The sequence below is a fragment of the Chiroxiphia lanceolata genome, chromosome 17 (genome assembly GCF_009829145.1).
Source record: "Chiroxiphia lanceolata isolate bChiLan1 chromosome 17, bChiLan1.pri, whole genome shotgun sequence".
NCBI classification, from domain to species: domain Eukaryota; kingdom Metazoa; phylum Chordata; class Aves; order Passeriformes; family Pipridae; genus Chiroxiphia; species Chiroxiphia lanceolata.
In genome coordinates, this window is record NC_045653.1 from 11,606,906 (window position 1) to 11,626,810 (window position 19,905).

At 50.1% G+C, this 19,905-nt stretch overlaps 1 protein-coding gene across 1 annotated transcript; it reads left to right on the forward strand.

Annotated features, from left to right (window-relative positions):
- Positions 1–1,358: 1,358 nt before the first annotated feature.
- Positions 1,359–16,967, forward strand: STMN3 (stathmin 3). Its single transcript, XM_032704824.1, has 5 exons — positions 1,359–1,721; positions 10,702–10,797; positions 11,144–11,319; positions 11,807–11,998; positions 12,514–16,967. The coding sequence occupies exons 1-5, from the start codon at positions 1,703–1,705 to the stop codon at positions 12,571–12,573; spliced, it is 543 nt and encodes a 180-aa protein (XP_032560715.1). The 5' UTR covers positions 1,359–1,702; the 3' UTR covers positions 12,574–16,967.
- Positions 16,968–19,905: the final 2,938 nt, after the last annotated feature.

Sequence of the window (19,905 nt, forward strand, 5' to 3'; positions counted from 1 at the left end):
CAGTCGTTGTCCTGAGATGTGATGGTTCCCATAACAACAGGCTAAAATTTTTGTTTGTCCCAAAATTATTTGATTCATTTAAATCCTGGTAATCCAGAGCCTTTCTGTCTCCTTGCTGTTGGGAAATAGCTTTCCACCCTGATCCTCCAAATCGTTTGTTCCCCATTTCTCACGCAGTGTATTCCAGTGGGACACGTGCCATGGCACCTTGAAAGCCTTCTCTTCCCTTTCTTCAATAAAAGGAATAAAATGTGTACAGGGTTGATGTCCAGAAGATGCAGAATGTCACAAGAGGTAGCCAAACCCTCTTGGGACTGCTGGGTACATCAAAGCCAGAGCTCATCCTGAACAGAGCTGGGAACTTATTCCAGCAGTCAGGTGCCTGGGATGGCTGCCTTCCTCTGATCATGGCAGAGATGTTTTTGAAACACACACAGGATAACAGATAAAGTCCTAGAGATTCAATCCAAGGAGAAAGTAGAGGGAGTTGAAACTACAAAACAAGCCTTGGACAGAACAAGAAGCAGTTAAAGGTCATAAAAAAGCTCCTGTTGCAAACACGCTTTGAAAATGTGTGGGTAGTGTTAATTTTATTCTGAATTAGACTTATTTTCTATAATTTTTGTTTTTGTTTTTAAATGTAATGCTGAAGGAATAGGACACTTGGAGATTGGGGGGAAAAAATTAGGAAAAAAGGAAAATCTCTGGGTTTTTTATCTGAATTTAATAGGCACTGCGTGTGGCTTCTGCCCCTGACCAAGCCATAGCACTGGCAGCTACTCCAACAACCTGTAGTTCCCTGCAGCAGCTGGAATTGTTTGGGAGTGTCTGCATTGCAGCGTGCTGGGAGATGTGTGGGTTTGGGAGGGTTCCCTGCTCCCAAATGTGTGTGTGATGCTCTAAAATCACAGAAGCATTGGCCCCTAACAAGAGCCACAAATGGAAATGAAAGAAATGATAGAGAACAGAGAGCAAATGACAAGAAGAGAGGTCCTGTTGCCTGGGGTGGGGGAGAAACCTGGAGAATTCTCACTGAAGTGAGAAGGCTCCATTCTGCTCTTCCTCCTCTACTTTTACAGCAGTTTCTTCCCCAAACTGCAGCTCCTTTAGTGCCTCAGTGCTGGTGCAAAAATAAAAAAGCTAAACCCATTCCTAAAGACCTATCTGGGATCCTTCCTCCCTTTGCTGTTTGCCTAAAGCTGCTGCAAGGGTTGGGGTCTGGGTTTTACATCTCAGCCCAGCTAAGCCCGACCCCCTGACCTGGCCCTGCAGGTGAGGCTGCCTTGGAACAAACAATGAATTTGCTTATCTCTGCTTTCAGCAAGGAGAGAAAAAGCAGTTTAGCCCACCTCAATCAGACAAGAAAGGGAGGAAGAGGAGGAAAAATCCTCTTTTGCCAGCGCCCGGCTGGGTGTGTCTCCCCCCCTCCCCCGTGGGGCTGTGTTCCTGGCAGCCAGGCTTGCCTGGGAGGGATCTGCCGTCAAAGCCACCCAGGAAAGGAGGCCTGATTCGCTCATTAATATTCTGAACTAGTGACCCTTCTCTTTCTTTCCACCCCTCGCCTTTCTCTGGGCGCTCCAGCCTCTCCCCGCCGCGGATGGCTGCAGCCCCCTCCAGCTGAGTCAGTCCTCCCTCCCCGCAGCATTGCAGCACCTCCGCAGCTCCTGCGCTCCTGCAGCACCCGCTCCGCTCCCGCCGCAGCATGGCCAGCACCGTCTCAGGTAGGACAGGCGCCTTCTGGGGGGGGCTCGACATCAACGCACTCCTAAAACCATCGGGGTTTATTTTTTTTATCATTATTCTGAAGGTTTGGGTTGGTTTTTTCCATTTTTTCTTTTTACTTCGTGGGTTTCAGGGGAGTTCTGCGCTGAGGAGGCAGTTGGTATGGCAGCATTGTTCCCCTTCCTTCCCCTTCCTCCCCCGTACACACACCCTTCTGATGCAAGATAGCAGGTGGGCTTTTTATTTTAATATGAATACACAGGTGATAAACTTGCCAATTTAAAATATTGCTGCCGTTACCTTGTGCCATTAGAAGATTCTGCTACATGCCAATTAAATATTGTTTTTGTAATATGTTACAGGGGGTTTTTTCCCCCTAAGAAAAATGTGCATGCTGTGTAGCAGGATGTAAAGAAATCAGGAATTACATTTTGTTTTGTGGAGATCATGCATTGGCTAAATGGGTAGTGGAAAGGGAGACAGGGATGAGAGACAGTAATGCCCTATAAAATCCCCCAATGCCAACCAAAAGGACCTGGAGGGGTTTCTGTGTATTCTCAGGGCTTCCCAGCCCTGGATTTCTTCCACAGCTCGCATTTCTTGGTTAGAAGATGGTACAAGGGAGCGGCCCTTTGATGGCGTTGGGTGAAATGAGATGCTGCAAGGGAAGCCCTTCCTCCCTCCTGCAGCAGTGCCGGGAATCACATCCCGGGAGCCTGGTCGGGTTTGGCTGCAGGATGGCAGCCTGCCCCGAGGATGCTGTGCTGCCTCGGTCCAGCTTCCTAAAGACTTGTCTCCCCTTTTTTTCTCGGGAGGAGGGATTCTAATGGCTGAAACCGGGAGCGTGGGTGAAGGAGAAAAGCCTGAAATGGTACAATGAACAGTGGGTGTGTTTAGGGAGTCTTTTGCTTTTAGAAAAACAAGTTTTCTCTCGAAATGGCTCTGGATTCTGCAGCCCATAAAGAGGGGCTTGGGTGGGGAAAGCGAGAGCCTGGAGGGCTGGGATGGAGGGCTGAGCAGGAGCGACAGACAAAAAAAGAGCAGGCAGTGCTTTGTGCCCCCCAGGCAAGGAACCAGCCCGAAGGAGACCAGGCAAAACACTTCTTGCTGCTTTTGCTGTCCTTTGCCTGGGTTTTCTGCTGTGCATTTTCTATTCCTTTCTCCTTTTAAAAGACCAGTAGATGCAGGGGGGAGAAGGGCAGAGAGATGGAGGGGTGTGTGTGGGGGGAGACCATGAGGGCGCAGCTGATCCTGAGTGGGCTTTGCATGCAATTAAAGAAGTCAAGCAGCATTGTAAAAATGTGTCTCTGTGACAGAAAAACCTCCAGCTATTGTGTATATTCCTGTGAGTATCCCTGTCTCAATGAACGTCTGCAGCAGTGCACTCCTGGGAGGTGCCACCCATCTCCTGCCTTCCCTACTGAGCAGGATTGGACCTCGTTTGCAGAGTGGGGGTGGGAGGGGAGGCTCAGACTTACCGGCCATCTAAACCAAGGTTGCATCGAACTTGAGATGGACGAGCATGAAACACGCGTGGGCAGAACATGCGTTTTCCAGCTGGTGCATTCTCGCCCTCCCAACCCACCACATGCCCGTAGCATATTTCCTCTTCCCAAAGATGCGGTTTTGCTGTCAAGGGAGGATTGGGATCGTGAAGAAGCGTGAAACCGTGCTTCCTTGTGGCTCAGATCAAGCAGAGAAACGATTTCGGGGGGTAAAAAGTCACGGGAAAGCAGTGCTGTGGCAGGAGGGAGGAGAACAGGGCGCTGTGTGCCAAGGGATGGTCGGGGCTGAGCCTCGCCCAGCCGCCTGTGCAGGAGGAGCTCCTCATCTCCCCATCGCCTACAGCACGTGCAGCAGGAACGGAGAGTAGCCTGGAAAGGCAGGAGGAAAAGGACAAGTAAATCCTTTAATTCAGGAATGAGTCTTGATTGCTTCCTTCATTATTTCCTTCTTTATTCTCAGCAAAAGCCGATCCGTGCTGAAGGCAGAGCAGCTGCATCCTCTGCAGCTGATGCCCCGGGGGCTCATCGCCCCCCTTGGGAAGATTAAACAAACAACCAAATCCTTGGGATGAAAAGAAACAGGGCTCGCTTCCCCCAGCCCGGCAGCCCTCTCTCTTTTCTCCCTGCCACCCCAGGCGTTTTTCCCCGGCCCCGGGGGTTGTTTTCGGAGCTGGAGCCGCGGGATGGGCGGCACATGCTCAGTGCCGGCTCAGCTGCGGTGCCGGCCCCGCTGCCGGGCAGCCCTTGCAGGGGCAGAGCCCCCGCACCTCCTCCCGCAGCATCCGCGCAGGGCTTTGTGCTTTTGTGCACCGCGGACGGGGGGTCTGGCTGGGCTCTGCAGGGCTTACGGAAGATCCCCCCGCCGTTTGCAGCACCTGGGTTGAATAAAGGGACCTGAGGTTATGAAATGATGCAGTGAGGTGACAGCCTCGCTGGCTTTTCTCTCAGCGTGTCTGAGAAGGTGGAGCCAAGAGGAAACACCAGGTTGTCATGACTGGGCATGGTAAAAGGGCCTTGGCAGACCCCGAGGTTTTCCCCTCCTGTATTGAAATGTGAGAGCTGTGTGACTTCATGTAGCTCCAGGTTATCCCCTTTTCTGGATGGTATTGGTGGACACCATATGGTGTTACCCTGTCCTGACACTTTTACTGCCCACTGCTCAGAGGCCTTTCTGTCAAGCTCTCCATCTCTCTGTGTTCTCAAGAAATCACCATTTGCTTTTTCTTCAGGTGTTGATGGAGTCTACATGGCCTTAGAAATGTATGATACTTTTATTGGGACTTAAGGTTTACAAGCCAAAAGAATCTACTGTAGGCATTTATATATATATGTGTGTGTGTGTTTACATATATATATATATGTTCTTTTTTTTTTTACCAGTGTATCCAAATGAGGAATTGAGGGACCTAAATCATTGGAAAATATTTGTTCTTTCTAAAATATAAAATACAAATCATATCTTATTTAATGGCACCACGTAGGCTCTCGGAGATTGCCTTAGATATCTCAAGAGAGCCTGTCAATGTTTGTTCAGATTTGGTAAAGGCACTGTTTTATCCAATGAACATGTTTTCCTTCTGCAAAGGAAAAGTTGGGATTCAGAGGCTGGATGTGGCAACCAGAAGGCTGTGGATAAGCCTGTTGTGACAGCAGTGTGGGCAGCAGGGGGGATTGCAACTTCAAGCTTTATTAGGGTGAACAGGGCTGATGATTCTTGGTGATAATCCTTGGAGGGACCTGAAGCTCACTGAAACTTCTGTACCCCTAAATTAACTGGAAACAACACACCTGGCTAATCCCTCCCAGTTGTCCTAGTGACATGGGCTTTACTCTTCCAGGTGGGAGTTTATGTTTCAAAACCAAAAATCTCCTATCCAGAGGGGAGTTAAACCAATGGCCAAATCTGTGATTTAGAAATAAAAAAGAGCCAGAGAGCAACCAAAGACCATGGGCTTGTGCTAAGGCACTTTGGTACATCCCAACTGGTAAAGAGCTGCTCAGCGTATTTCCAAAAAATTCTTTTGTTCTTTAAAGGTACCTCTACATTTTTAGTGCCTTACTAGAGAATCTTATACCCTCTGAATGTGTTTATACGAATAATAACACTGTATAATGGGCAAGTACAGTAATCCTTGGTCGATGCACGGGAAACCAAGATGCAAAGAGGCCAAATGACTGTCTGTGGTCACACAGTATGTCTGTACCTGACCCATCATGGCACTGGGTTCCTGTCTTTGTCTCATGAGCTGCTGCCTCATCAGGTCCCCAACTCCTTTGTAGCCCTTTGTCTCACCCAAACCTGACCATCCAAACCTGTGTTTGCCCCAAATCCACAAACATTCTGAGTCAGCTGCTTCTATTTGGCTCCTTCCTTTGCTTTATCGAGCAGCCCAGGCCATGGTTCTCTCCTCCCTGACAGTCAGTCACTCCCATCTCAGGCTGCCAGGGCTCTGCTGCACAGCTTTGGCCCTTCTCTCCTGCTGAGCCCATAGAAGAGGAGATTCCCCTGGTTATTTTCCTGGGAGCAACCCACATGTTCCAGTTCTACAGCTCGAGTGATTTGCTGATCCATTGGCCGTGGGTTGATGTGACATTCATGAGCTGCCAATAAAACCTGGGGGGAAGGAGCCAGGTGATGAGAAACCATCCCTGGGTGAGTGTTTGGCAGATGTTTGACAGAAGGCAGAGTAACCCTCACATCTGCCTGTTCTCATGGATGATCCCACATGAGCCCATGGTAACTCCTGGGCGTGAAGTCTCATGGTGAGCAGCTGAGATGGTGTAGGGTGTCAGTGTGGGGTGCAGCTGCTGAGCTGACAAAAAATAAAACAACCAGAAAAACCCAAACAAAACCCCAAACAAACAAACAAAATGCTTCTCATTGTGTGAGATCTGCTGCTGACCTGTTTGTGGAAGCTGGGGACCAAGAAGATGGAAATGAGTTAGACTGAAGTGAAGGTCTGGCCATGATTTTTATGACAGGATTCATAGTGGGGGAGAATATCTGGAGCCTGCTGTACTCTCAAGGCTTATCAAGGACTGTGGTTGCTTTGTTGTGTGTGTGGCATTGCAGTCTTTGTGCTGGAGGTCTTGGTAACCTGCTCTCTGGCTTCTCTACCTTCTGTTTAAGCTTTGACTATGTTTATAATTGGCCTGTTCTCATTTTTTTGCATGAGATAATATTCTTTATGGAAGCAATTTTTACTTCTCCGAAGTTATCTTCACAAACCAAATTATTTTCTTGTAATAACCTTCCTTTGACCTTGCTATCAGACAGAGCACATCCAGTTTCATCCATTTAAATTGCCTGAATCCACATAAATTAGCCTTGCCGTGCCTCTGGTTCATTATGAATGGCGCCATATCAGTGTTGTGCATAGATGGTCTCGCTCTGTTTTGCTGGATGTCATTTAAACACCAAACCAAAACCTGGTTAGCAAGCCAAGAGCAAAAGTTTTTGATGAATAATAGGTGTTGAACCCCACCCTCCAGGCACGTGTCGAGCAGGAAGACAGTTCCCATTGCTCGTGCACAGCACCATCCCCAGCTGTTCCTCCATCTCCGGCGCTGCAGCCACTCGGGGAGCAGCTGGATAATGTCTCCGGGGGTTGAGTTGGAGATAAACACTTTACAAGGATCGATGGTGCATGTAGCGCTCCTGCTCATGCAAAGCAGAGGGGATTTGGAACTGCAGGATGTTCCCTACGGCACTAGAGGGAGCACAGGGAAGGAGTCGCCAGAGGCAGCTGGGAGCCTCCTGAGCCTCCTGGTGCCTTGGTGAAGGCCCAGGTCATCTCCCTTCTTCTCCTTACAGCAAGGAGAAAGTAATTTTCCCCAGGCATTGTATACATGTAGATGAAAAATTTTAATAAATATTGATTGCTTCATGGGGTGTCCGAGGGAATACAACCAAACCAGAGTCAGCCTGTGTTGATGGCAGGGAATAGATGTTCAGAGGCATTGAGGAACTGACTGCACCTTTTTACATTGTAGCTTAATCACTACCCAGGGCCCTCTGAAGCAAACAAAACACGAGTTTACCCCACTTTACAGGATGGGACTCTGATATATTTTTTATTACTTCTACAGTTTATTCACTTGTTAGTTTACACAACTCAGTTATTTGCTATGTTTCACCCCAGTTCTGACAGCAGTGAAGTGTTATGACTTAGTGTTGAAGATATACCAGAGTGAATGAATTTGCTGCTGATCTTTCTACTGCAGGGTTTGCCTAAAAAGAGATATAAAATATCAGTAATTCATACCTGAGTGAGCAGCCTGTCCTAATCCTCTACCCACCAGTGAGACAGAGCTCTTGCTTCGCCTCTGAGACTGAAGTGATGCTTTGGGATGAAGTCTCTGAGGACGTGAGTCAGATTAATCTATGCAGAAATGAAATATTTTTTCAGGGTAAGCTGAATTTATTTTTGCTGACTTAGCAGAAGTAAAAATGCTAATAGATCCTCAAATAAAATGTTCAGCATTTCCTGTCTAATTGTTCTTAAAACATGTACATTTGTGCACTGGATGCAGCCTTTCTGGGAAGGGGCTCATTGGCCATGTCATATTGTGGCCAGCCAGGTGTTTTATCCTGGTTCAAGGGACACCGGCATAAATATGTTCTCAAACCCTTATATCTACTGGAAGATGGGAGTGCAGATACTTCTGAAGCAAATTTGAGTCCTGAGGTTTGAAATGCTGATCTTTTACCGCTGAGTTCTGGGCATGTCCTTTCTGATGCAGCTGCGGCAACGGAGCTGGGGAAGGTCTGGAGCACAAGTGTGATGAGGAGCGGCTGAGGGAGCTGGGGGGGCTCAGTCTGGAGAAAAGGAGGCTCAGGGGGGACCTTCTTGCTCTCTACAACTCCCTGAAAGGAGGGTGTAGTGAGGCAGGAGTCAGTCTTTTCTCCCAAATAACAAATGACAGGGCAAGAGGAAACTGCCTCAAGCTGAGCCAGGGGAGGTTTAGATTGGACATTAGGGAAAAATTTTTCACTGAAAGGATTGTCCAGCCTTGGCACACGGTGTCCAGAGAAGTGATGGAGTCCCCGTCCTTGAAGGGATTTAAATTCCATGTGGATGTGACTCTTGGGGACATGGGTTAGTGGTGGGCGTGGCAGTGCTGGGGGAACGGCTGGGCTCGATGATCTTAGAGGGCTTTTCCAACCCAAACGATTTAGTAAACCCATGATCCTGTAATTCCTTCGGGAGTCGGTCCTTCCCCCTCGCCACGCCGAAGCCCCCGGCCCCGCGGGCGGTGCTGGGCGGACAGCTCCCGGCGCGGGGTCCCGGGGGTGGCGATGGTCCTGAAGGGACAGCTCCGGGCGGGGGGCGGTGCTGCCGCTCCGGGAAAGGTCCGGGAGGGGGGCTCGGTCCGCTGCCCCCTTCCCGCTGCTTCCCCCGCTCCACCCCGGCAGCAGGGGCCGATCGGGGCCCATCGGGACCGTCCCCCCGCCGGTCCCCGGGGCCGCGGCAGCTCCAGCCCCGCTCCCCCGACCCGTGTGCCGCTAATTGCACATGACGGCTGGCGCCGGGCTGCAGCTGCAGCGTCCGGGACGGGAGAAGGACGCGGAGCACTTCCAGCGCTCATCACAGCCCTGCCGCAGCCCAGGGCCCTTTTGTCTTCTCCCTCCTCTTCATTTTAATTGACGGTCAGTTTGCTCTACAGCGGGGAAAACGGGACAGGGAAGATCCCGGTGGAATGGAGGCAGCTGTGAAACCACCACGACAAACCTCCTGAAAGGCAGGGAGTGCAGCATGGAATCATCTGCACAGAGTGCCAGCACTGAAGCTCAAGCAATGAAACACAAAGCCCTGTGCTCTGTAACAAGTGCTGGGAGACCGTTAAATTGAATTAAATGAGCGGGTCGGGGGTGTGGCACATCTGCTTCATGTCTTGGTTTCACCCCGGCCCAGACATAATGGTGGAGCAACGACCTCGTTGCCTGGTTTGTTTGTATTAAATGATAATGTCTAAATGATAATAAATGATAATGTCTCTCGTTTATTCCCGGGGAGCTTCCTCAGGGCTCTTGACAGCACATTAGGAGATGAATTAGCTTACTGCTGCATGCCATGACTTCTGGCCTCTCAGAGGCTTTCCAGAGGTTTTTTTCATTTAAAACAAAATCAAAGATGTCTGGCTGGCACTGCTGATGTGAACTGTTCCTATTTGGTTTACATTTAACAGCAGGACTGGGCAGGGTGTTCAAATCAAAATATGGAGCAAGCTAAGAAATTGTTCAATAAATATCTGAGCTTCAGGGATGGTTGGTTAGCAAAGGAGGGTGCTAATTAGGATGAAGTTCTGTACCTAGGAGAAAAAATAAGTGCGTATATGAAGCAGGCATAAGTTTTCCCACTCAATTAGCTCTGGGAAGGCAGAGGAGAAGACCTGAAAGATGTTCCTGAGAACATGTGGTACACAAGATGCTACCTTTCTCAAAATTGTTCTGCATCTAGTGCTTCTTCATATCACAGAGTTCTGGGGGTTCTCCTGTCCTGGCCCAGGGGAGGGTCTTACTCTGAAGGTGGCATTGGCAGCTGAGCTGCAGAGTCGCCTCTGGCTGGAGGTCAAAATGTGAGCTCAGTAGAGAAGGGACAAACCAAGGCCAGAAGCACCAGGGCATGTGGGAAATCCAGAGGCAGAGTCAAGGCAGGACACCAGAATGTCTGTGCCTGTGGCAGAGGCAGGAGCAAGGGCAGCACAAGGAGGTTCAGGGCAGGTTTGGCAGCACATGCAGCCATGAAGACTCTGTCCCCACATGCCTGGGTGTCCCCTGAGGAACCAGTCCAGGGCAAAGCCTCAAAGCACCTGTGAGACCTGGGAGCTGAGCCCCAGCTGCTGATCTGAGACATGGGAGTGATGCTGTGAGGGTTACACTGATGTGATCAAGAGCCTGACAGCCTGACAGAGCACCTCCCTGGTTTCAAGTCCATCTATTCTGAGGCCCTTTGTCAAGAGTGTGCTAACAGTTCACTGCCTTAAATGTGCTAAACTCCAAAAATACAGGTGCAGATTGCCCCAGAAACAGACCTGCTGCAATCTGTCACGAGGGCAGCAGCTCGTGCCCTTGTGATCACCGAGGACTCTGCAGTGCATCCTCCAGACTGGAAATTATCATTCCAGTGGAGAAAGGGTGTGGGCAGCTGTCCCAACATGGTTAATGACACGGGCTGCAGTGTCCCAGCTCCTTTGGAGGGAAAATCCTGCACAGAAACTTATACCTCTAGATGTGGTAAATTCCTGCTCTGTGTCTTCCCATGACATTTGCCACACGGGCATCTAATTTAGCTTGCTCTAGGGCAGACACTCCTTGGGGACCTTTTGGCAGGCCATGGGAGTCTGGAAAAGCCTCCATGAAGTCTCTGGTAGCTGCAAAAGGGGTTCCTTGTGTACTTGCTTCATTTCTCTGTGAAAAAAGAGCTGCCATTGTTATTATAATCTCTTCTTACTTCTATTTCATATTTTTCAGCCTACAAGGAGAAAATGAAGGAGCTGTCTCTGCTCTCCCTCATCTGCTCCTGTTTCCACACCCAGCCCCATCCCAATACCATCTACCAGTATGGAGGTAGGTAACCTGCTCCCACAGGAGCTCCAGCAGTGTTTGGATGATGCTCCCACTGGCAACATGGGAGCTTGAGAGTCAGTCTCTCTGCTTTGTGTCAGGGTGACATACAATACATTAGCAGCAATGTGGCCTTTCTGTAATTATGCTGTGACTTTAAATTAATTGCATTGACGTGGGGGAGGGATGGAGGTGATCACTAATTGCAAAATTCTGGAGATAAAACAAAATCACCCAGGTCAGGACACACAGGACCCTAATTCCTGTGTGAAGAGCTTGGTACTCTCAGGTGAACACTCTCCTGAGTGACAGGTCCACAGAGTCACTTTTTTTTTTTCCCCTCACAAAGATATGGAGGTGAAGCAGCTGGATAAGAGGGCATCAGGCCAGAGCTTTGAAGTAATTCTGAAGTCCCCTTCAGATTTATCTCCTGAGAGCCCAATCCTTTCCTCCCCTCCCAAGAAGAAGGATCTGTCCCTGGAGGAGCTGCAGAGGAGGCTGGAGGCTGCAGAAGAGAGGAGGAAGGTAAGGAAATGTCCTATAGAAGCAGTGACTTTTTTGTGACAGGCACTAATTGCACCAAACTCTAAAACTGGCTTAGCAGCAGCAATCTGCAACAGCTGGGAAGAGCATTCTGGCACTTGTTATTATATTCCACTGTAAATTGTCAGGTGAGATACCACGGAGTGAGGTTCTGCAGCCTGATTTAGCCAGGGAATTGGATTCCATCATCATCACCATGTAGATGTGGCGCTTGGGGACAGGGGTTAGTGGTGGGCTTGGCAGTGCTGGGGGAACTGTTGGATTCAATGATCTCAGAGGGCTTTTCCAACCTAAGTGATTCTATGATAGCAGAAAAAAGGCGCCAAAACATCTTCTGAGCAAGAGCGTTACGGGATGTAGGGTGGTGACAGAGAGGCTTGACCAGAGGAGATGGTCATAAAGCCCCTCTGGGGAGCTGAGGGCTGGAAGAGCCTCTCTCTCCAGTCACCTCCCACCTCTCCCTCGGCAGACCCAGGAGGCGCAGGTGCTGAAGCAGCTGGCGGAGAAGCGGGAACACGAGCGGGAGGTGCTGCACAAGGCGCTGGAGGAGAACAACAACTTCAGCCGCCTGGCTGAGGAGAAGCTCAACTACAAGATGGAGCTGAGCAGGGAGATCCGTGAAGCACATCTCGCTGCCTTGAGGGAGCGGCTGCGCGAGAAGGCGAGTGCAGAGCCCCGGGAAAGGGCTGAGGGCTCGGAGTGCTGATCCTCGTGGAGGGGTTGGGGTCTGGCCCCTGTGGGGTCATCCCAGTGAGATGGACACTGGGGAGCGGGTGTTTTATTGCTGGTGAAAATGGGGCTGTGAAGCAGCTCTTCTCTGGAGCAGCACGAGGAGGGGAAATGTGTCCTTAAAGGTCAGTAGAGAGCATTGTCTGGGTAATCTTGATAAGTGCAAGTTCAGAGCCGCAGGATCAGGCCCACCCCATGTCCATGGGCTGCATGGCCAAAGGGCTTTGCATGAGAGGGGATCCATGAGTTCCCTGTGGGTTCTGTCACCTCCGGGCTCCCACAAATGATGCTTCACTCCTTGCAGGTGTAACTCTCTGTCCTCAGGGGGTGTTGGATGGGAAACTGGTCTCTTTTTTTATGTCTGATGTAAATCCTGGGTGCAGGAGGAAAATAGAGAGCACAAGAGCAGGCAGTGTTAGCCTGGTGTCACCTCTCCCATTTTTGCAGGAGCTGCACGCAGCCGAAGTCCGCAGGAACAAGGAACAGCGGGAGGAGATCTCTGGATAAAGGGCTTTTCTACACATCTAGCACCTGATTCCTGTTAACAAACCAACCAATCGACCGACCAACACATTTCATTTTGTTTGTCTAGATGCAGCATTCAGTTCTCCATCCCCATTCCCTGGTGTTCGTCCCCCAGCTACACGCTTCTCTCTGCATCCCTAATCGTCAGTGCTTGTGGGGATTCACAGATCATAGGGACCTCTAAGCAGAATAGCAACTAGTTCACATGAAATAGAGAATCAATCAGTCGATCAGTCAATCAAACAGCTTCTTTGGAGGGTTTTGTCCTTTTTTAAAAAAAAATATTTCTTAAACCGATGTAAAAAAAAAAAATTAAGGTATTAATAAATTCAACCAGCAGTGTCACGGAGGTACAGATTTCTTATCCGGGGCTTTTCCTCCTCTTGGTTTTTGCTCCGAGCCAAAAATCAGCTTCAGAATAATGGGAAGAAAGTGATTATTTCTGTATGTGAAGTTAAATAGGGAGCAACCCCTTGTTTTCCAGTGGTAGGGAAGAGGAAGCAGAGGGATGGGTGGCTCAGAAGTCGCAGCATGCAGAACTCCCATCTCTTGGCTGTATCCAGGGCCAGTCCAGGCAGGCAGTGACCCAAAGTCCTCATCTTTGGGTGATTCTTTGAGAGTAGAGTGATCCTTTGGAAGCAGGTGAGGGTTTTCACCCCAAGCTTGGTGCTGGGTGCCCCATCGTGCACTGCCTGACACCCTGGTTACCTGTGGACTGAAGGAGCCCTCTCCCTACCCAAGCAGGGACTGAAAGGTCTTGGACATTCAGCCCAGGAGAACCATGGATGGTGATTGCACCCCTGGCTCTGTGGGAGCCCTGGGAGAGGGCACTTGGTCTGCAGGCTCTCCAGCACTCCCACAACACAGGATTTCACTCTGTTAGGAAAGCAGATCCAGTAGAGACGGGGCATCGTTGTGAAATAACCTCTTAGTGAACAGAATAATCACCCTTCCCTCTTTCCAGAGGTGGATGTGGCTCTTCGGCGCCATTACAGAGCAAACTGCTGGAGATGAAATCCTGGAGCTCTTTGTTGATCTCCCCAAAAGTCCCAGCTGGATATGGGAGGGATCTCTCAATGGCCGTGTCTTGACATCAGGGGACTCTGCTCCTAAAAGAAAGGGCTACCTTACTCCCGAACCCCTCGACCTGGGCTGGGGGCAGGACAGGGCTGTTAGAAAGCTCCTGTGCTGTCAGCAACAAAAATAAAATAAGATTTAGGGCAAAGAAGGAAACTGAGGGTTGAATTTCTTACCAGTAGCTAATGATCAGTTTATAGTAGCAGCTGTCTTAGATAAGCATCTGTGTAGAGCGCGGCATCACCGCCAGCATCACCTCATCCATATAGTGGCGAGAAATTTTAAAAAGTTTAAAAAAAAAAAAATTTAAAAAGTAATTTAAATGAAATGTTTGTGTGTAAGAAATGGTTGAAACTGTCAAATGTCTGTGTCCCGCGTTGGTGGGATCTGAGAAGGTATCTGCGAGATATTAACCCTGTCCTACTCTCTGTGGTGCTGAGTGTTTGCTTGGTGTGTAATTCTGACCTGGAGCTTGTTGTAAATACTGTTTTTAGTACTATGATTATTATGATTATTATTATCAGAAACGTTGTGCTCATGAGCAGGAGTTGAAAACAAGAGAAATGGCCATTTTCACTCTCTCCTGGGGGCTCAGAAGGAGTCAGGAGGCTGGGCCAAGTGAAGGCAGGCTGTTGGTGGGATGCTGGACCAGGGAGCAGCTGGAAAATTATGGAATTGGGAGCTGGAGGCAGCTGAGTCCTGCAGGCAGGGCAGTGAGAGCAGGGACGGCTGCTCCTCGTGCTGGGAGGAGAAGGAAGGGCTGAGAGGTGAAATAGAGGTGATGCTTCAGTTCTAGTACATATTATTTAGTGTTGACCCAAACCTCCCTGTGTGGGGGTTCCAGGTGACTCCCTGCAGCCCCAGGGAAGCCAGAGGACCGTCAGGTTTGGCGTGTGCTGGAGGAGAGGTGGTCAGTGGCAGATTGTGCCAGATTCATCCTCCCAGACAGCTCCTGAGTCTCTGGGCTCAGTTCCTGCCTGAATCTTCCCTCTCAGTCCCTTGTGCTGCCTTGCGCCTCTCTCCTCCCCCTCTCTGTAGCCCAGCTGGGTCTCAGGTGGGGACTTACTCTTGCAATATCTTTCCCTGGCAAAAACATCCCCTGGGAAACACAGAATGGCCTGGCAGATGGTGCTTGTGCAGGTGTGAGCACTGGGAAACTCATTTTTCTTCCCTCCGTCGGGCCAGTGAGGTGAGGGACAGTGGATGTGGCTGGAAAATGTGTTACTGCAGGGTGAGCTCCTGCCTCAGAGGACCAGGGATGTGCAGGGGGAGTTTTGCATCAGTAACATCAGGCAGCTGCTGCCAAGACACGTTCTGCCAAGGAAACAGCCTCGTTGGTGGGGCCGGAGGCTTCAGGTGTCGCAGAGCCGTGTTTGCCTGGTGCGGATGGATGTAGTAGGGATGTTCAGGAGCTCGATGCTTGTCCAGTGCCACTGGGCACTATCAGGGAAATGTGTGATTGCTTTGGCTGCGCGGTGTTGGCTGGATGAGGGGCGTCCACCCACTGCTCCAAACCCATCGTGGCCAGGAGCCATGCCCGACCGGCAGCACGTGGCACGGGCCGGGATCGTGGTTATTCCATGCCTTTCCATGTCCCTTCATGCTAATGGCTGTGTGCAGCTGCATATTTCATGCCTCAATTGAGACTAATCAAGTACCCTCATTAACATCCATATTGCTCCAGCCTCCCTCATTCCTGGACTGTTCCCATGTACTGCAGTCATGGACATGGCATGCAACTCCCAACTCCCGCGGTCACCTTCCTTCTGGTGGGGCTTGAGGTCCATTGATTCCTGTGGGTGTGTATGAATCAAGCTCTGTACAGACAGTTTTCAGCCCCATTTTTGCAGCAGCACAAGGACACAGGACTGTGCCTGGTAGGGAGAGCATCCTCAGGGCACACACAGCACCCCTGCCCAGACCATGAGTGTGGCAGCTGTGTGAGGAAGGAAGGACGAGATGGTGACATTATTCTGTGCATGTATATGCCTCCCAAAGAGCCCTCCTGGGGAAGGGCCTCTGACTTGGGCAAGATCTAGGAGCTGAAGCGAAATGAGCTCCCAGCTGGCACCAACAGCTGGGTGCTGGGTGAAGCCGCAGAAGAGCTGGGAAAACTGGCCTTGTAGCCCAAATTACAGCTCTGTGCCCATGTTATCCCTCCCAGCAGAGCTCAGCTCTGTCCGTAAATAGGCGCTTCCAACTTCTTCTGGACTGAGCCTGTTCCTTGTCTTACTATTTCTGAGTCATTAAAAAATCTTGCTCTAACCCAGATGTGGGGTCCCCTTTGAGTTGACCTTCCAGGGCCGGTGGGAGTTCACGATTGCATGCATCCTACCTCGGGGGTAGGTCGGTCTTGCTGGTCCCTTTTCAAATGTAAACTTCAGCTTGCTTGCTTTAGCTTAGCCCGGCGTGGCTCTCTGGCCCTGGCTCTGCAATCCTGTCTCATGGGGTCCGTTATATCCCTGCCATGGCATTCCTGTCCTCCTTGCAGTGGCTGTGCACTCGGCTGTGCACACGCGCACAGAAATGCATCCGTGGAAACAATATATGCACATACACTCTGATACCACTTGAAATGAGTCAGGGAATGGCTGTTTACGGTGCTAGAGATTTCTTACTCTCCATGCTAGGGACAAGATGACATAGCAAGACCAATAAACTCCACCTTTGTAGTCAATTGTCGTTAAGTAAAGCAGAAGAGGGGCACTGGCCCACGCCTGAGTGTGGGCGCTCCGTGGTCCCCGGGGTGCAGGGATACAGCCTGGGGGGCATGGGACCTGAGTGCAGGGGATCCCTGCCCCAGCATCCCCTGTACCTCAGTTTCCCACACCCCGAAACAAGGGGACACGGACACTCCCTGCCCACAGGGACCGCAGGAGAGCCAACAACTCCACGCCTCCAAAGCGCTCTGAAATGGAAAGTACCAAAGCATCGAGTTGGGATAGGCAGCTGTGCATCCCGGGAGGAACAGCCCGGCCCGTGGCTGCAGGCAGAGGGTTGGAAGATGACTGTGTGGGCACGGGGCTGAGCCGTGACCCCAGGGCTCAGCATCCCGGCTGCTCCCCGGGCAGGATCCGCTCCTCCCGCTGCAGCCGGGGCCACCGTCCCTGGCGCCGGGTGGGAAGCTGGTGCAGTGTCATGGAAGGACTTTCCATCCCTAACAGAGCCTTGTCCGGTTCCCTTCGGTCTACCACGTGCATTTCATTGTCAACTTGAGGTTGTTGTTGTGCAAAAGAAGTGATTATGAAAAAAAAAATAATAAAGGAAAAAAAAAGAAATAAAGTTGGTATGAAACTGTATGTGTCCGTCTCTCCCCATAAACGGGTTGGTTCAGTTCTAAGGCTTCTCTTTGTATTGTGAGAATACTAATAAATTGCATTAAACAGAAAATTGACCTAAAGATTTAACGAAATAGACTCTAAGCATCTGAATGCCCAACAAGTACTTTGCATCCAGCACAGAAGAGGCAGAAAACGACAGTTTATGGCAATTGTCAGAGGGAAAAAGTAATAAATGCTTGAATGAGGGTCCTGCTGATACCCCCTGTGGCTGGGAGTGAGGGTGTGCACAGAGGAAGATCGAAAAAGATACAATACAATACAATAAATATACAATAAAAAAAAAATACAATAAATGCAGCTCTGGAAAACACACGAGCTTCTTTATTAAAAAATCCAATGCTTCCTTCATGAGCTTTTCCTGGGAAAGGATCTAGCTTGGACTGGACACAGTGGAAGGGAGCAGGACCATGGTTACCAGGGAGAGGGGACCCTAACCCATGGGACCCTGCATGGCCAACACTCCAAAACCCACCCCTGGGGCCAGGTACACAAAAATGCCCCCAAAGCTGCAACTGAAAACAGGGAAGTTTGTAATCCACAGGGACATGGGGCAGGGAGGGTGCCTGGCCACTGTTCCAGCTGCTGAGGAAAGTATCCCCCACTCGCCTTTTTGGGGGAGGCTTTTGCCACATGAGGGGTGCCCAACATCACTGCCCACTGCCTTCCCTGTCTTTGAAGTGATATTGAAACAGCAGCACCCTCATGGGCTGTCCCACATCTTGTGTTCCCATCAAAATAACCAATGTGGGAGTCTTCCCACAGATCTCAGCAGAACCCTGTGTACAGGAAACTGAGGGAAGGCAGAGGGGGTTAAATTTAATTCACAGGGCAGTGTTCTGTAAGAGCAGGGAGGACAGTGCCAGGGCAGTGCTGGGGCCATCACAGCAGTGGCAGTGGCTGAGCAGCCCATGCTTGATGCTCTTCCCATGTGTGCTCAGGATGCTGCCTCCTGCACAAACAGGAATTCTATTTTTGCAGCGTGACCTTCCTGGTTTTGGAGATAATGACCTGGCTGCAAACACAGCATTGCTCACTTCTCCTCTGAGGTTTCCTACAGATCACTAACACGGGCTCTTAAAAAATGTGGATGTAGAAAAGTAAACCTCTGCAGTAGTCTTGGGAAAACAGGAGCAGTCCTTAGTGCCACACAATTCAAGATATATTAGAGACCAAGCATGGCCACCCTCTAACTAGTTAATTCAAGTCACATCCTTCATCCTTTTGTCATCTGAAGGAGGAAATTGTGGAGGGATGGGATCAATTGGGGCAGGGGGGTGGGAGGAGCAGGAGGCATCGTGGAGAGGCTCCCACCACCCTCCTGCCCTGCCCACCATGGAGCCCTCCAGGGCTGAGTGCTGAAGATACGATACTGAAGTCTTGGACCAGACTGTAGCACCCACAAAATCATAGTATCAAGGAATGTTTGGGATTGGAAGGGACCTTAAGGCTCTTCTCCTTAACAACCCCCCTGCTGTGGCAGGGGCACCTTCCACTAGAACAGGTCGCTCCAAGCCCTGTCCAACCTGGCTGTGGACACTTCCAAGGGTTGGGCAGCCACAGCTTCTCTGGGCAACCCGTGCCAGGGCCTCACCACCCTCACAGGGAAGAATTTCTTCCCAATATCCAAGCTAACCCTGCCCTCTGTCAGTTTTAAACCATTCACCCTTGTCCTGTCACTCCACGCCCATGTCAAAAGTCCCTTCTGAAAAAATCAACAGCAGGTCAAGAAAGCAAAATATCTACATAATTCTTGGAGGGATCCCTACAAAGTGTTCAAGCTGTGCCTGAGTGAGGGGAAGGGAACACCAACCCTGCCACCGTAAATGCAGAAGCTCACCTGGGCAACCAAAAAATAGAGATTTTGCAGAGTAATTGGGTTTGAAAAATAACAGCTCATCCTTTCTCAGCAGCCTCTCTTGGCACCGTGGCTGGAGTGAGTCTGCCCACTGATAAAGGGGCAGAGCAGGGAGCAGATAAGGTGCCAGGAGGTGAAATCATCCCACCCTGGGTGCTAAGAGGAGCCCAAAGATCTTCCCAGGTCCTGGGATCTGACAGCAAAAGTCAGGTTTTGCTTTTTAAGAGGCCACTGACTGCTGGGAAAACTGGCACAGGGCAGCATTGCTGGGGGTTTGCTGCCTTCTTACCCTCTTTATAAGGCCTCTGCCCTTGGGCACTGCCAGGAGCTGGTTGTAGTGAGAAAAGGGACCTTTTTTCTGCCCCATCCAGCCCCAGTGTGATTCTGAGGATGCCAATGCCAGAGGAGACATCAGCAGCAGCACCTGTAGAGATATAGACAGGCTTCCAAGGAAAATGGAGTCACCATTTCCAGTGGGTGATTTAACCTTGCTGGTTACTGCTGGTTATCTTGGAGAAGGAAAAGAAATACAATTCCTTGCAAAATGTCACTTTAATTGTATTAGCTTGGGTAAACTGATGAGAAAGAACATGAGGGAAATAGAGCTGGCAGCTGGTTATTGGGCATGGTTGGTTTGGATGGGGAGGACAGAAAAAGGAAGAGCCTTGGGGGAAAAAAAAAGCATTAAATAAACCACCACAAATGTATCTGGCAGGTGCATTAGAAATTCGTGTAAAAAATATTAAACAGGCTAAACACCACCTGAACACCTGGCAGGAAAAGCCACTCACCCGGCTGCTGTGAAAATGCAACAAATGGAAACATAGTAAGTGTTTCCAAAAGGGGTTCACATCTTTTGGGGCCTCTGGCCTGGTTCGTCCCTTTTCAGAGTGCATTAACCACCTACTTGTGGAAAAAGTACAATGTGGCAAGATCATGTGAAAAGCCCTCCCTGAGAAATCCCTTGTGCCTCCCAAACCCTGGGCAGCACGGGCACAGAAACAGCAGAAATGACACCAAAATCTGTGAAAGCTTGTGGTG